Source organism: Pongo pygmaeus, chromosome 20 (genome assembly GCF_028885625.2).
Source record: "Pongo pygmaeus isolate AG05252 chromosome 20, NHGRI_mPonPyg2-v2.0_pri, whole genome shotgun sequence".
Taxonomy (NCBI): domain Eukaryota; kingdom Metazoa; phylum Chordata; class Mammalia; order Primates; family Hominidae; genus Pongo; species Pongo pygmaeus.
Genome location: NC_072393.2, coordinates 62,411,311 through 62,428,669, shown reverse-complemented (window position 1 = coordinate 62,428,669; position 17,359 = coordinate 62,411,311). Strand labels below are relative to the sequence as shown.

The window sequence follows — 17,359 nt, the reverse complement described above, 5'->3', positions numbered from 1 at the left end:
TAAGTGATTAATATTTCCTGCTATTTCTTAGTTTTCTGATCAGTTATCTACTGACTTCTTGTCACGGTGTAGGTATCTCTCTTCCCTTCTATCCTCCCATAACATTATCATTTCTCCTGTGTGTGGCAGCATCAGTGTTCAGTATCCTGGGCATATAAATTGATGCTGAGTCTTGCAATGAAGGTTGTGTGCTATAGTAGTTTCCTAGGTCCACTGTTAACCAATTGTATGACAAACTGGATAGCTTAAAACAACTCTGCTGGGCACGATGGCTCATGCCTGTAATCCCAGCACTTTGGGAGGCTGAGGTGGGTGGATCACGAGGTCAAGAGATCAAGACCATCCTGGCCAACATAGTGAAACCCCGTCTCTACCAAAAATACAAAAATTAGCTGGGTGTGGTGGTGTGTGCCTGTAGCCCCAGCTACTTGGGAGGCTGAGGCAGGAGAATTGCTTGAACCTGGGAGGCAGAGGTTGCAGTGAGCCAAGGTTGTGCCACTGCACTCCAGCCTGGCGACCGAGCAAGACTCCATCTCAAAAAAACAAACAAAAAAAATTCTTAGGCCAAATGATATAGTTTGGCTGTGTCCCCACCCAAATCTCATCTTCAATTGTAGCTCCTGTAATTCCCATGTGTCATGGGAGGGACCTGGTGGGAGGTAACTGATTCATGGGGTGGGTCTTTCCTTTGCTGTTCTCATGGCAGTAAGTCTCCTGAGATCTGATGGTTTTATAAAGGAGTTCCCCTGCACACGCCCTCTCACCTCCCAACATGTAAGTCATGTCTTTGCTCCTGCTTTGCCTTCTGCCATGATTGCGAGGCCTCCCCAGCCATGTGGAACTGTGAGTCCATCAAACTTCTTTTTCTTTATAAATTACCCAGTCTTGGGTAGGTCTTTACTAGTAGTGTGAGAACAGACTAATACACCAAATAACTGAAATCAGTGTGTCAGTAGAAAGGCTCTAGGGGAAGATCTGTTCTGGTCTCTTCCAGCTCTGGTGGCTGCCAGTCTTTCTTGGGTTGTGGCCTCATGACTCTCATCTCCACCTCTGTGGTCTCATTGCCACCTGCTATGTCTTTTCCTCTGGGTGTCTGTGCCTCATCTCCCTTTGCTCCTACTTTAGGATGATATGTGCAATTGTAGTAGCCCCCCAGGTAATCCAGGATAAGTTCCTCTTCTCCAGATCCTTAACTTAATCTCTTTTTCTGGGATCATATCAGGTAATGTTTATTATTCTTTTTCCATATACCTTTGTATGGATATGTCATGGTTTATATTTAACCTTTTCCTGTTGACAGAAATCTAGGCTTCCAGCTTTTTAAAAAACATTAAGCAATACTTTGATAAATGTCCATATCATATTGTGCATATCTACAAATATTTCTGTAGAAGACATTCTTAAAGTAGGACTCCTAGACAAAAAGATATATATATAATCTAAAGTTTATAGTCAAATTGATCCTCTAAAATGCTGTAACAAAATGTCATCCACTATGATATTGTGGGTGTCTTTTTCCTTCCAAGTATCAATAAAAATTCTTCCAAATATTTGCCAAATTAACAGAAATACTGTCTTGACTCAGTATGTGGTTTGCATTCCATTTTGTTACACGGATATATTGTGTAATGGTAAAGTCTGAGCTTTTGGTGGAGCCATCACCTGAATAGTCTACATCGTACCTATTAAAGGAATTTCTCGTCCCTCAACCCCCTCCTACCTTTCCACCCTTCTGAGTCTCCAACGTCTATTATTCCGTTCTATATGTACATATGTACACATGATTAATTCCAACTTATAAGAACATGCGGTATTTGTTATTCTGTGTCAGACTTATTTCACTTAAGATAATGGCCTCCAGTTCTATCCATATTGCTGTAAGATATATTATCTTTTATGAGTAGTATTCCTGGGTGTGTATATATGTGTATACATATATACATACATACATACATACATACATTTTCTTTATCCAGTCATCCATTAATGGACACTTAGGTTGATTCTGTATCTTTGCTATTGTGAATACTGCTGCAATAAACACAGGAGTGCAGGTATCTTTATGATATGACTTTTTTTTCTTAGATACCCAATAGTGACACTGTTTGATCAAATGGTAGTTCTATTTTTAGTTCTTTGAGAAATATCCTAATATTTTCATAGATATTGCACTAATTTACTTTCACACCAACAGTGTACAAGTGTTCCATGTTCTGAATCCTTGCCAACATTTGGGGTTTTTCTACTGTGGCTTTAATTTGCATTTCTCTGCCTAGTGATAATGATCATTTTTTTTTTACATGTTTCTTGACTACTTGTATGTCTTTTAAAAAATGTCTGCTTGTGTCCTTTCTCCATTTTCAAATGGGATTTTATTTAAATTGAGTTCCTTGTAGGTTCTGGATATTAGCCCTTTGAATGTATACTTTGCAAATATTTTCTCCTATCCTGCAGGTTATCTGTTCACTTGATTACTTCTTTTGCTGTGTAGAAACTTCTTAAGTCACATCAGTTTATTTTTGTTTTTCTTGCATTTGTTTTTGAGGTCTTAGTCATGAATTCTTTGCCAAGGCAATGTTCAGAAAATTTTTCCCTACCTTTTCTTCTAGGATTTTTACAGTTTCAGGTCTTACATTTAAATCTCTACTCCATCTTGAGTTAGCTTTTGAATATGGTGAGAGACAGGGTCCAGTTTTATTTTTCTACATATGGCTAGCCTGTTTTCCCAGCACCATTTATTGAATAGAGTGCCCTTTCCCCAGTGTGTGTTTTTATTGACTTTGTGGAAGATCAGCTAGCTGTAGGTATGTAGCTTTATTTCTTGCCTCTCTATTCTGTTACATTGATCTATATGTTTATTTTTGTACTAGTACCATGCTGTTTTGTTTACTATATCCTGGTAGTATAATTTGAAGTCAGGTAATGTGATGCATACAGATTTGTCCTTTTTGCTTCCGATTGTTTTGGCTATTAGGGCTCTTTCTTGGTTCCATATGAATTTTAGGATTGTTTAATTCTGTGAAATATGTCCCTGGGAGTTTGATAGGAATTGCATTGAATCGATATATTGGAAAATATGGTCATCTTAATGACATTTATTCTTCTGATCCATGAGCATTACTTGTGTCATCTATAATTTCTCAAGTTTTTTGTAGTTTTCCTTGTGGAGATCTTTCACCTCTTTGGTTGAATATTTTCCTCAGGTTTTTTTTTTTAAGCTATTGTAAATGGATTGCCTTCTTAATTTGGTTCTCAGCTTGATCATTATGGAGTATAGAAAGGCTACTGATATTTGTACATTGCTTTATTTTAATACTAAGACTTTATGAATTTATCAAATCTAGGAGTCTTGAGTTTTCTAGATATAAGATCATATCATCAACAGATAATTTGGCTTCTTCCTTTATAATTTAGATACCTTTTATTTCTCTTGCCTGATTGCTCTGGCTGTGACTGGCCAGTACTGTGTTGAATAGGAGTGGTGAAAGTGGGCATCATTGTCTTGTTCCAGTTCTTGGGGAGAATGCTTTCAACTTTTTCCCATTCAGTATAATGTGGGCTGTGGATTTGTCATATGACTTTTATTAATTTGATATATGTTCCTTTGAAGCTTAGTTTGTTGAGGGCTTTTATCATGAAAGGATGCTGAATTTTACCAAATGCTTCTATGCATCTATGGAGATCATATAGTTTTTGTTTTTAATTCTGTTTATGTAGTGAATCGCATTTATTGATTTATGAGTATTGAATCATCCTTGTATTCCTGGATTAAAACCCACTTGGTCATGGTGTATTATCTTTTTTTATGTGTTGTTGGATCAGTTTTCTGGTATTTTGTTGAAGATTTTTGCACTTATGCTCATCAGGGATAGTGGTCTGTAGTTGTCTTTTTGTGTCCTTGTTGAGCTTTGGTATCAGGATGATACTGGCTTAATAAAGGAGTTAGAGAATACTCCCTCCTCTTCAACTTCTTTTTCTGCAACAGTATCAGTAGGATTGGTACCAGTTCTTTTTTGTATGTCTTGTAGAATTTGGTTGTGAAATGCATCTGGCACTCGGATTTTTTTGTTATTCCTTTTTTAAATTACTGATTCACTCACTCGTTGTTGATCTGTTCAGGATTTATATTTATTCCTGATTCAATCTTGGTAGGTTGTATGTTCCCAGAAATTTATCTATTTCTTCTTGGGTTTTTAGTTTGTGAGTATAGAGTTGTCCATTATAGTCTCTGATCATCTGTATTTCTGCGGTATCAGTTGTAATGTTTCCTTTTTGATTTGATTTTGTTTGAATCTTCTCTTCTTTCATTAGTTAGTATAGCTAGCCATCTATCAATCTTGTTTATTTTTTTAAGTAACTAGCCTTTGGTTTTATTGATCCTTCGTATTGTTATTTTGGTCTCTATTTCTGCTCTGATTTGTTATTTTTCTTCTAGCTTTGGGTCTGATTTGTTCTTATTCTTTTTCCTTGAGTTGCATTGTTAGGTTGTTAATTTGTGATTTTTTTAAATGTAAGCATTTAATGCTATAAACTTAAAACTGATTTTGCTGTATCACAGAGGTTTTGATGTCATTGGCCTAAAGATTGTTTAGGAGCAGTTGTTTAATCGGGAGTTTCTCTTGAGTTTGATTTCTAGTTTTATTTCACTGCAGTCTGAGAAGATACTTGATATAATTTCAATTTTTAAAATATTTATTGAGCCTTGTTTTATAGTCTAACATATGGTCTATTTCAAGGAATGTTCCATGCACTGATGAGAAGAATGTATATTCTGCAGTCGTTGAGCAGAAGGTTCTGTAAATGTGTGTTAGGTTCATTTATCTAAAGTCCAATTTAAGTTCAGACTTCCTTTGTTGATTTTCTGTCTTGATAATCTGTCTAGTGCTGTCAGTGAGGTGTTGAAGTCTCCCACTATTATTATTGTTTTGCTGTCTTTAGGTCTAATAATATTTGTTTTATGAATCTAGGTACTCTGGTATTGATGTATACATATTTAGGATTATTATATCTTCTTGAATTGATCCCTTTATCACTATATAATAACCTTCTTTGCCTTTTTTTAAACTGTTGCTGGTTGAAAGTCTTTCAACTAATATAAGTATAGCTACTCCAGTTTGCTTTTTGTGAAGCAAAGGGGGGAAAAGTGGAATCTTTTTCTACCCCTTTACCTTCAGTCTATACTGAAGTAAGATGAATTTTTTTTTAAGCAGCATAGATTTGGCTTATGTTTTAAAATCTATTCCTCCAATCTGTATCATTTAAGAAGAGCATTTAATCCATGTATGTTGAAGGTTAATATTGATATATGACCTTTTTTCCAGTTACAATGTTGATTTCTAGTTGCTTTGCAGATTTTTTTTGTTGTTCTTTTTCTTTGTGATTTGATAGAATTCTGTCATGCTATCATGTGATTTCTTCTTTGTGTAACTGCTTTATAAGACTGGTGTATTTTATACTTTTGTGTGTTTTTGTGATGGCAAGTATCAACCTTTTACTTCCATGTTTAGAACTCCTTCAAGTATTTCCCGTAGTACAAGTCTAGTGGTGACAAATTCCCTCAGTGTTTGCTTGTCTGAGAAAGACTTTATGTCTTCATTTATAAAGCTTATTGTAGAAGGATACAAAACTTGGGGTTAACAGTTTATTTCTTTAAACAAAAGACCTTTGAAAATAGAATTCCAATTCCTTCTAGCTTGTAAGTTTTCTGCTGAGAAGTCTGCTGTTAGTCTGATGGGATTTGCTTCATGGGTGACTAGATTATTTTCTCTTACTGATTTTTTTAGGAGGTTTTTTGCTTCACATTACACTTAGTCTGATGAATAAATATCATAGTGAGGCCCTTCTTGCAATGCATTTTTTTGGAGTTCATTAAGCCTTTTATATTTGGATTCCTAGATCTCTTGCCAGAGTAGGGAAGTTTTTCTCAATTATTTCCACAACAGGTTTTTAAAACTTTTTGGTTTTTCTTCTCCCTCAGGAATACCTATGATTCATCAGTTCAGACATTGTATGTAGTCTCATACCTTTTGAAGGCTTTGTTCATTTTCTTAAAATCTTGTTTATTTTTGTCAGACTAAATTAATTTGAAAGACCTTCAAGTTCTGAGATTCTTTCCTCTTCTTTGTCTAATCTGTTGTTGAAACTTTCAGCTATATTTTGTAACTTCTTCAATGAGTTTTTCACTTCTAGAAGTTTTATTTGATTTTTATCTCAAAAATCTCTTTGATAAATTTCTCATTCATATCCTGAATTTATTTTCTGATTTCTTTGTACAGGTTTTATGATTTCTCTTGGATCTCACTGAGCTTCTTTAAAATCAGTATTTTAAATTATTTGGCATTTTTACATTTTCATATTGATTAGGATCCATTGCTAGAGAGTTAGTACAATCCTTTGGGGGTATCATAACACCTGGGTTTTCTTCATATGCCAAGAATTGTATATTAGTTTCTTATCTGAAGAAACTATCACTTCTTATTTTTGCATGTACTGTTGTTTAGATGGGACTATTTTTCCCTGGAGGATGTGACTGTAATGTATGTTTAGTAGGGTCATTTGGCTTTTCTGAGTGCTTTCATTGACAAAGACTGTATAAATTCCTTGGTTATAGACAGTATTAGTGCAGTGGCTTTCTAAATGTGGTTTTAGTAGTGGTTTGCTAGGTGTGTGAGTAGGCTCTTGATCTCCTGTGGGGCCAGGTTAGTGAGGTCTTAACGCTTATCTGGTTCCCAAGCACTGTTTACTTGTATTAGCAGCTTTTGTACTGGGTTGTATAGTTTGACATCTAGTCCAGTAGATGACACTTGCAGGTTAGAGCCAGCTGCAGCAGTTGCAGTAGCTTTTATGCTTGACTGTTGTTTACCAGGAGAAACTTTCTTGTGCATCAGGCAATGGGCTGGTCTGTAGAATGCATAGTGGCTCGGGCTCCATGATCAGCCATGGAGGGGTGAGAGTGAAGTTGGGTGGAGCTGGACAAGGCAAGCCTATCCTAGCTGATCTCTGCTGGCCGAGTTGGCTTCTCTTCCTTTTTCTGTGCCCCAGCTTCTTCCTATGAGTTCTCTGTTTGGCTTGAGTATTCTCTCCTGATACTCTATTTGAATTGTGATTATCTATTTGTTTTGTTTGTTTTTGAGACAGAGTCTTGCCCTGTTGCCCAGGCTGGAGTACAGTGGTGTGATCTTGGCTTGCTGCAACCTCCGCCTCCCAGGTTCAAGTGATTCTCCTGCCTCAGCCTCCCGAGTAGCTGGGATTACAGGCGTGTGCCACCACACCTGGCTAATCTTTGTATTTTTAGTAGAGATGGGGTTTCAGCATGTTGGCCAGGCTGGTCTTGAACTCCTGACCTCTGGTGATCCAGCTGCCTTGGCCTCCCAAAGTGCTGGGATTACAGGCATGAGCTACTGCACATGGCTATAATTACCTATGTGTAATGTTGGTTCTAAGAACTGGCACCCAATGTCTCCAGTCAGCCATCTCAAACCTCCTCAATCCACAATACTTACTTTTTCTTTGTGGCAAGAACACTTAAAATCTACTCTTTCTGAAATGTTGAACTATATAACATTGTTATTAACTACAGTTATGTTGCTATGCAATACATCACAGAACTCATTCCTGTTGTCTACTGGAAACTTTGTATCCTTTGCTCAAAATTTCTCCTTTCCCTCTCTTTTTCCCACGCCATTCCCCAGCCTCTAGTAATCACCACTTTACTCTCTACTTCTGAGTTTTACTTTTTTATATTCTACATATAAGTGAAATCACCTGGCATTTGTCTTTCTGTGTCTGACTTATTTCACTTGGCAAGAAGAAATCAGTATGTCAAAGAGATTTTCACTCCCATGTTCATTGCAGCACTATTCACAATAGCCAAGATATGAAATCAACCTAAGTATCCATCAGCAGATGAATGGATAAAGAAAATAAGGCCTATAGATGCAATAGAACACTATTCAGCCTTTAAAGAGAAGGAAATTCTATCATTTGTGACAACATGGATGAACCTGGATATTATGGTAAGTGAAATAAGTCAGGCACAAAAAGGCAATTACTGCCCCATCTCACTAATATATGGGATCTAAAAATCTTGAACTCATAGAAAGTAGCATGGTGATTACCATTCATTCCTACATTTTTTTACAGATATGTAATAGTTACATCTGCTTATGGGGTATATTCTACAAATACATTCTAGTCTGCCAGGTGCCCACTTTCACTTAGATGAAGATAGTATTAGCTTGCTACCTGTTTTCTCTGCCTCCTTTCCTACACTGATGCATCATAATCTATTCTTTATAAAACCTGGAGTTTTAAAAATGTAAATTACAGCATCTCATTCGTTGGTTTTTGAAGCAAAGATATTCACAACCCAGCCTCCTACCACATGCCTTGGTCACTGTACTCTAGAATGCTCATTTCTGTCTCAGCATACTTAGCAGGCCCCAGAAGGCCTCTAAGAATCCCTAGCTCAATCCCTCCTCACCCCAGCCTCTCTAGAGGTCCTGGCCCTTGTGCTGTGACTGGCCCCACCGTAGTCATTTTGGGAAGAAACCCAGGAATGGGGAGAATGGGAGAGACAAAGCCTTGATCTTCAGGGCAACCTAGAGTCCAAGCCCTCACCAGCTGAAGCTGTCTGGGCACAGGGACCAGGGAAACTGGCAGGCTCTACAGTTACTGATTGCCTTGTGAGTCGAGTCGGGTCAGCCTTCGGTGAGTGGGGGACTCTCATCTGCCCAAATCCCTTGTTGCCCTCAAGTGTTTTGAGGAAGTGAGAAAAATCTGATAGCTGGTGAGGGAGGAGGGCTCATGGGCCCCCTCTACTGGCTAGAAGGTGTTTTTGGGGTGCTGAGCTGGTCAGGCAATGGGGTGGGCACCCTCAAGAGGCTTGCAGAAAAAAGCTCTGGGTGGGCATTCACCTTGGCCTTCCACCCTGCCTGAAAGTACCCCAGACTGACTTGTCCTGATGATTCTTCTCCACTCTCAGTGTAGAATCCTCTAGTGAGAGGCTTCTCACTATGATTCCTTCTCTGCCCTCTCTTAAAGGTGTTCTTGATCTCTTATGTTATTCTGTATCTTTTCGTTTGTATATATCATCAAATTATTTAAGTGTCTTCATATTTTGCAACTTTTTTTTTGTTAGAGTCTTGCTCTGTCACCCAGGCTGGAGTGCAGTGGTGCATCTCGGCTCACTGCAACCTCTGCCTCCCGGGTTCACGCCATTCTCCTACCTCAGCCTCCTTTTGCAACTTTCTACCACTGCATTCCCACAAAACCCTGGAAGGCAGAGTTTCTCTTATTCAAGTCTTCGGGGTAGGAACTTTGTAACTGAATCATTCCTAACTCTGAAATTTATTCTTAACGTTGTTCTCCCCACTCCGCCCTCTCTAGACCACAGAAGAAAATACAGAGAGAAGATGAAGGCTGAACTACTGGAGACATGGGACAACATCAATTGGCCTAAAGACCATGTATATATCCGTAATACATCAAAGGATGAACATGAGGAACTGCAGCGCCTACTGGATCCTAATAGGACTAGAGCCCAGGCCCAGACCATAGTCTTGGTGGGGAAGGCAGGGGTTGGGAAGACCACCTTGGCAATGCAGGCTATGCTGCACTGGGCAAACGGAGTTCTCTTTCAGCAAAGGTTCTCCTATGTTTTCTATCTCAACTGCCATAAAATAAGGTACATGAAGGAAACTACCTTTGCTGAATTGATTTCTTTGGATTGGCCTGATTTTGATGCCCCCATTGAAGAGTTCATGTCTCAACCAGAGAAGCTCCTGTTTATTATTGATGGCTTTGAGGAAATAATCATATCTGAGTCACGCTCTGAGAGCTTGGATGATGGCTCGCCATGTACAGACTGGTACCAGGAGCTCCCAGTGACCAAAATCCTACACAGCTTGTTGAAGAAAGAATTGGTTCCCCTGGCTACCTTATTGATCACGATCAAGACCTGGTTTGTGAGAGATCTTAAGGCCTCATTAGTGAATCCATGCTTTGTACAAATTACAGGGTTCACAGGGGACGACCTACGGGTATATTTCATGAGAAACTTTGATGACTTAAGTGAAGTAGAGAAAATCCTGCAGCAGATAAGAAAAAACGAAACTCTCTTTGATTCCTGCAGTGTCCCCATGGTGTGTTGGACCGTATGTTCCTGTCTGAAGCAGCCAAAGGTGAGGTATTACGATCTCCAGTCAATCACTCAGACCACCACCAGTGTGTATGCCTATTTTTTCTCCAACTTGTTCTCCAGAGCAGAGGTGGATTTGGCAGATGACAGCTGGCCAGGACAATGGAGGGCCCTCTGCAGTCTGGCCATAGAAGGGCTGTGGTCTATGAACTTCACGTTTAACAAAGAAGACACTGAGATCGAGGGCCTGGAAGTGCCTTTCATTGATTCTCTCTACGAGTTCAATATTCTTCAAAAGATCAATGACTGTGGGGGTTGCACTACTTTCACCCACCTAAGTTTCCAGGAGTTTTTTGCAGCCATGTTCTTTGTGCTAGAGGAACCTAGAGAATTCCCTCCCCATTCCACAAAGCCACAAGAGATGAAGATGTTACTGCAACACGTCTTGCTTGACAAAGAAGCGTACTGGACTCCAGTGGTTCTGTTCTTCTTTGGTCTTTTAAATAAAAACATAGCAAGAGAACTGGAAGATACTTTGCATTGTAAAATATCTCCCAGGGTAATGGAGGAATTATTAAAGTGGGGAGAAGAGTTAGGTAAGGCTGAAAGTGCCTCTCTCCAATTTCACATTCTACGACTTTTTCACTGCCTACATGAGTCCCAGGAGGAAGACTTCACAAAGAAGATGTTGGGTCATATCTTTGAAGTTGACCTTAATATTTTGGAGGATGAAGAACTCCAAGCTTCTTCATTTTGCCTAAAGCACTGTAAAAGGTTAAATAAGCTAAGGCTTTCTGTTAGCAGTCACATCCTTGAAAGGGACTTGGAAATTCTGGAGTGAGTATTACAAACCATTTGTTTCTCAACTTTCTCCTATTTACTCAGGCTCTGTGCAAATTCTTTCATGCAAAACCAGGGATGTGTTGTCGTTATGTATTCATGCTTATTTCTGACCAAATGGTCTGGAGCAGCTCTAACTTGAAAGAATATTGTCCTTTAGGCATCATCTAGTTTCCTAGCTAATTTAATTGATCTACTTAAAGACAGATCTTTATATCTTAGGCATTGAATGTGGAAGGTTTAAGTACCAGGCATTGTGCTAAGACATCTACTTGTATCTAACTGAATGTCCATCACTGAGTGGTTATTAGCTGGGTGTGGTGGCACACACCTGTGGTCCCAGCTACTGTGGGGCTGCGGTGGGAGGATTGCTTGAGCCAAGTAGGCAGAAGTTGCAGCAAGCAGAGATCACATCACTGCACTCCAGCCTGGGCAACAGAGTGAGACTCTGTCTCAAAAACAAAACAAAATAAAAAAAACCTCCCCTAAGGTGAGGCTGATATACATTAAAATTTGAGAACCATGGCTCTACACATAGGAACATTTTCCTTTGCTCATCTTTCTCTGTTTCCTTCTGCTACAATGCTGAGTGCTGTCAGCCCTCCCAATGGATCATGGAAGCTAGGGGTGGTCTTGCAACCCCCACACCCTGACAGATGTAGGTTCCCAGGTTGAAGCTATTCTCCTGCCTCAGCCTCCCGAGTAGCTGGGATTACAGGCATGCACCACTACGCCTGGCTAATTTTGTATTTTTAGTAGAGACAGGGCTTCACCATGTTGGCCATGGGTGGTCTCAAACTCCTGATGGTCTGGTCTCCCAAAGTGGTGGGATTACAGGCGTGAGCCACTGCACCCAGCCACATTAGGAAAATTCTAATAATTTTGTTAAGGTTTCTTTCTGTGTCCCATAGGTTGTATTCTGGGTATTGCTTGAGGCTAACTTAGTCTTATCCATGTTCTCTCTCTCCCTCATGAAGGACAAGCAAGTTTGATTCCAGGATGCACGCATGGAACAGCATTTGCTCTACGTTGGTCACAAATGAGAATCTGCATGAGCTAGACCTGAGTAACAGCAAACTTCATGGTTCCTCTGTGAAGGGTCTCTGTCTTGCACTGAAAAATCCAAGATGCAAAGTCCAGAAACTGACGTAAGTGTGAGACGCCAGCAGCTCAAGAAGATACCCTAGGAGAATCTCCCAACTTCTCTCTTTTGATGAGTGTGGTTGGCTATCCATTTGCCAGAAGGCAAGCTACATGCTCAGGAGGATAAAATAAACTGTGCTTGTATTTATGAAACTGCTACTTAGGCAAAGTAGGCTGAAATTTTAAAATGCCAATCTATCAAGAATGATCTCGCATTAGAGGTACCTGTGGAGAAAGTAATTTTTTCCTAGGGCCTCAGTCCTGTTTTGAGCTGGATTTGAAGGAGTAGAAAACCTCTAGGGTATGGTGGAGTCAAAGCACTCAAGAAGAGCTACAGACGCGTGTAGTTTGAGACTGTTTCGTGTCTTAAGCAAAAGTAGGTAGTGTTTGATTGGTCACTCCTGCGTTCAGTGAGTATTGGGCATCTCCTGTGTGCCAGGTTCTGTTCTCAGTTCTGAGGTTCTAGCAGTGAAGCCAACAGATAACTCCTGCCATCAGGGATCTTACATTGTGTCAGGGAAGCAAACAAAATCATCAGAATAGGACCCAAGAGGGTGGCATCTCCCAAAGAAAACTGGGGGCTCAGAAAGGATGCATGAGGAGGAAGGTGGCTTGCATTTTTTAGGTAGGAAAGGCAGAAGGGCCTCACTGAAAAGGTATTTGGGTAAAGACCGACTTAGTGTAGGGAAGGAGGAGGGACGGTGCCCGTGGATACTTGGGGAAAAAGAACATTCCAAGCCAAGAAAACGAGATAGAAGGCAACATGAGGAGAATGTACTTAGTGTATTCAAATGATATCAACAAAGCCATCAGGCCTCCTATTACCAATTCTGGACATTTATTTCGGTCCAGTGACATGTTGGAGCCAGGTGCTACAACCTGGTGAGAGACACTTGTGTGTGTACCTATCTTTGTAACTCCGTTTAGTGGCAGCAAGTGGGCAGATCGAAATTGGCCATGATTGGCTTGGAGAATTCACACCACAGAAATTGGCAAAGCTATATATTAGGACTTTTTTTTTTTTTTTTTTTCCTGGAGATCCAGAGGTAACATTTATCAGCATACTGCTACATTTGATGTGTATGTCTTTCCTCTTGGAGGCAACACCAGGGTTTCCTAGGCTTGTCCTGGGATGAATTAGGGAGAAAGATGAGCTGCAGAAAAGGGAAAAAGTATGTGAATTAAAAATAGAACCTTTTAAAATAAAGGTGAGCAGGGGGAGGGTCCTCTCTGGAGATGGAGCACAGCTGTGGACTAAAGTGTATTGGTCCCCTGCTAATATGATCCAAGGAGGAATGAATAACAGGGTCTCAGATCTGGCTTGAAGATAGGAAGGAATTAGCAAATGGAGGTGGACCTTGTATAACAATTAAGGGGGGAAAAAAACTGTAGAGGAGAGAGTAATGCATAGTGTTGAATCTGAGGTGGGATTTGTTTGAATGATCTGGTGTCTAGGCCAATGAATTCTACCTTGCTTTTCCCCCACCATTAGGTCTTACTTTTCAAGGTCTAAAGCCTAGATGCGTGCATTGATTCAACCAGTTAAGAGTGAAAGGTTTGATCATAATTTTCCTCAAACCTCAGTGTATTGTGTGTGAGCTGGACCAAACTCATGAGAGGCAGGCATAGGGGGCCATGGCCTTTGTTTATTTTTTTAAAAATACATTTAAGTTCAAGGGTACAAGTGTATGTTACTAGGTAAATGTGTGTCATGGGGTTTGCTGTGCAGATTATTTCATCACCCAGATATTAATCCCAGTACCCATTAGTTATTTTTCCTGATCGTCTGCCTTTTCCCACTCTTCACCTTCCAACAGGCCCCAGTGTTCCTCACTATGTGTCCATGTGTTCTCATCATTTAACTCCCACTTATAAGTGAGGACATGTGGTATTTGGTTTTCTGTTCCTGCATTAGCTTCCTAAGGATGATGGCCTCTAACTCCATCCATGTTCTTGTAAAGGACATGATCTTATTCTTTTTTATGGCTGCATAGTATTCCATGGTGTATAGGTGCCACATTTTGTTTAGTCCATCATTGATGAGCATTTAGGTTGGTTTCCTGTCTTTGCTATTGTGTATAGTGCTGCAATGAATATACGTATGCATGTGTCTTTATAATAGAATGATTCATGTTCCTTTGGGCATATACCCAGTAATGGGATTGGCAGTCTTCTTTTTAAATTTTTCTTTTAATATTAAACTTTTGGTCTTATTTAGTTCTCAAGATAAGGAGAAAGAAGTTCAAGAAAATGCAAGAGAGTTATTGCTGGGCTTTTCTAGGTTGGATTGTATGTGTGTATGGGGGTCATTTCCTAGAAGAGTAGGTGGCCCCAGGACCTCTTCATGGCAGGCCTCTAGGAGAGGTGGAGAGGGAAGGAGGGATCTCTGACTTCGTACCTGCAACTGAGTTTACTGATTTTTTGTGGGGGAGTATATTTTAGTTTTTATTTTCAAGGTCCAGTACCATGGCTCAGCCCTTGTTTTTAATTCCTTGTGTACCCTGTATAACCTTGGCAGTGAGTGTAGTAGAAGGCAGGGTGAGGAGGCAGACAGGATCCTGGAAACCAGTCGTCTCCCCCAATCCAGCTTTCATGTCCCTTCCCTTCCTCAGGTGCAAATCGGTAACTCCTGAGTGGGTTCTGCAGGACCTCATTATTGTCCTTCAGGGTAACAGCAAGCTGACCCATCTGAACTTCAGCTCTAACAAGCTGGGAATGACTGTCCCCCTGATTCTTAAAGCTTTGAGACACTCAGCTTGCAACCTCAAGTATCTGTGGTAAGTCTTTGGCTCCCTAGATCTGTCAAGGAGGGTTGCAAGACCACCAGTAGCTTCCACGATCCACTGGGAGGGCTGACAGCACTCAGCATTGTAGCAAAAGGAGACAGAGAAGGATGAGCAAAGGAGAATGTTCCTATATGTAGAGCTGTGGTTCTCAAATTTTAATGTATATTAGCCTCACCTTGGGGGAGGTTATTTTTTATTTTGTTTCTGAGACAGGGCCTCACTCTGTTGCCCAGTCTGGAGTGCAGTGATGTGATCTCTGCTTGCTGCAACCACTGCCTCCTTGGCTGAAGCAATCCTCCCACCACAGCCCCTGAGTGGCTGGGACCACAGGTGTGTGCCACCATACCCAGTGAATTTTTGTACTTTTTGTAGAAATGGGGTTTTGCCATGTTGCCCAGGCTGGTCTTGAACTCCTGGACTCAAGCAATCTGCTTGCCCCGGCCTCTTGAGTGCTGGGATTACAGGCATGAGTCACTGTGCCCAGCCCAATCTAGTGGGTGTTTTAAAATACAGATTCCAGGCCAGGTGTGGTAGCCCATGCCTGTAATCCCAGCACTTGGGCGGCAGAGTGGGGCAGATCATGAGGTCAGGAGTTCAAGACCAGCCTGACCAACATGGTGAAACCCCGTCTCTACTAAAAAATACAAAAATTAGCCGGATGTGGTGACACAGGCCTGTAACCCCAGCTACTCAGGGTTGAGGCAGGAGAATTGCTTGAACCCAGGAGGCGGAGGTTGCAATGAGCCGAGATTGTGCCACGGCACTCCAGCCTGGGCAACAGAGCAAAACTCTAACTCAAAAAAAAAAAAAAATACAGATTCCAGGAACTCAACTGCAGAGATCCTGCACGTTTGGGGTGGGACCTAAGAATGAGCACTTCTAACAGGCTACCATGTCATGCTGCTCTTGCTGGATCATGGACCACGCTTTGAGTAGCGTTGACATGCAGGCCATCCAACCTCCAAAAGGGATGAGGAAGGAGGAGAAAGTCAGCTTTCATTCATGGAGCAGGGGGGTCTGTAAACACAGATCACTCTTTCAAAGAGTAACGGTCTGTCTCCGGGCCTCTGTGATAGGTTGGAGTCCTGTGGCCTTACCCACCAGATTTGTCAGCTCTTTCTCAAACTCACTGAGAACACAAGTCTCAACTTCCTCAGCCTGGGGGACAATGATCTCTCTGATTTGAGAAGCCTGAGGGAGTCCTCCACGCTACCAACATGTCCCCTGAAGGAGCTGTCGTAAGTCTTGCGGCCTTCTCAAAGCATCTTCTTTGCAAGTTGGAGTGGCACAGTGGGGGTGGCAGTGGGTATGTTTTGGGAAACCTCGGGGATCCTCCTACTGCATTTACTTATCACATTGACATACTTATTTTCTTTCTTTCTATCTTTCTTTTTCTATCTTCCTATTGTTCGGCTGTGCTGTCGGGTCGGCCGTGCCGTCGGCCGTAGGGCCGGCTGTCCTGCTGTTGGTCGTGCCGTCGGGCCGGCTGTCCTGCTGTCGGCCGTGCTGTCGGCTGTTGGGCCGGCTGTCGGGCCGTGCTGTCGGCTGTCGGGCTGGCTGTCGGCTGTTGGTTGTTCTTTTCTTTTTTTTTTTTTTTTTTTTTTTTTTTTTTTTTTTTTGGAGATGAAGTCTCACTCTGTCTCACTCTGTCACCCAGCCTGGTGTATGGTGGCACGATCTCGACTCACTGCAACCTCCACCTCCTGGGTTCAAGCTATTCTCCTGCCTTAGCCTCCAGAATAGCTGGAATTACAGGCACACACCACTATCCCCAGCTAATTTTTGTAATTTTAGTACAGATGGAGTTTTACCATGTTGGCCAGGATGGTCTCAAACTCGTGACCTCAGGTGATCCAACCGCCTTGGCCTCCCAAGGTGCTGGGATTCCAGGCATGAGCTACCACGCCTGGCCTCTTCTTTCTTCCCACCACCTTAGGTCTCAGTTCCAGTCAGCTTTTCCCTTCACTTTGATCATTGCTATCTCACCCGGCAACCTTTCTTAGCATAATTTCCTTAGGCTTCTTTGATCCTCCCCAAATCTACGGGTTTTCAACTGGATCTATTAAATTAGTTGAAACTGGGGATTATTTGATTTTTGTTCCCCAGGGGACATTTGGCAATGCCTGGACAACATATTTGGTTGTCCTGATGGTGTGGGGGTTGCTACTAGTGGGTAACACCTAGTGGGTAAAGGTCAGTTATTATTGACATCCTGTAACACACAGGGCAGTCCTCTCATTTTTCAACAAAGTGTGATCCAGCCCACACCTCAATAGGGCTGAGAAAACCCTACCTTGACTCACCCTTTTCTCTTTGAGATGGAGTCTCCCTCTGTCACCCAGGCTGGAGTGCAGTGGTGCAATCTTGGCTCACCACAACCTCCGCCTCTTGGGTTCAAGCAATTCTCCTGCCTCAGCCTTTCTGAGTAGCTGGGACTACAGGTGCACGCCAC

General features: G+C 41.4%; 1 protein-coding gene across 2 annotated transcripts in view; it reads left to right on the top strand.

Moving 5' to 3' along the window:
- NLRP13 (NLR family pyrin domain containing 13) overlaps positions 1 to 17,359 on the top strand; it is a 42,682-nt gene that overhangs the window by 10,694 nt on the left and 14,629 nt on the right. For both annotated transcript variants that reach the window (XM_054463748.1, XM_054463747.1), the window contains exons 5-7: positions 9,388 to 10,975; positions 11,956 to 12,126; positions 14,734 to 14,898. In XM_054463748.1, the coding sequence (XP_054319723.1) occupies positions 9,388 to 10,975; positions 11,956 to 12,126; positions 14,734 to 14,898 (1,924 nt within the window). The remainder of the gene's footprint in view (positions 1 to 9,387; positions 10,976 to 11,955; positions 12,127 to 14,733; positions 14,899 to 17,359) is intronic.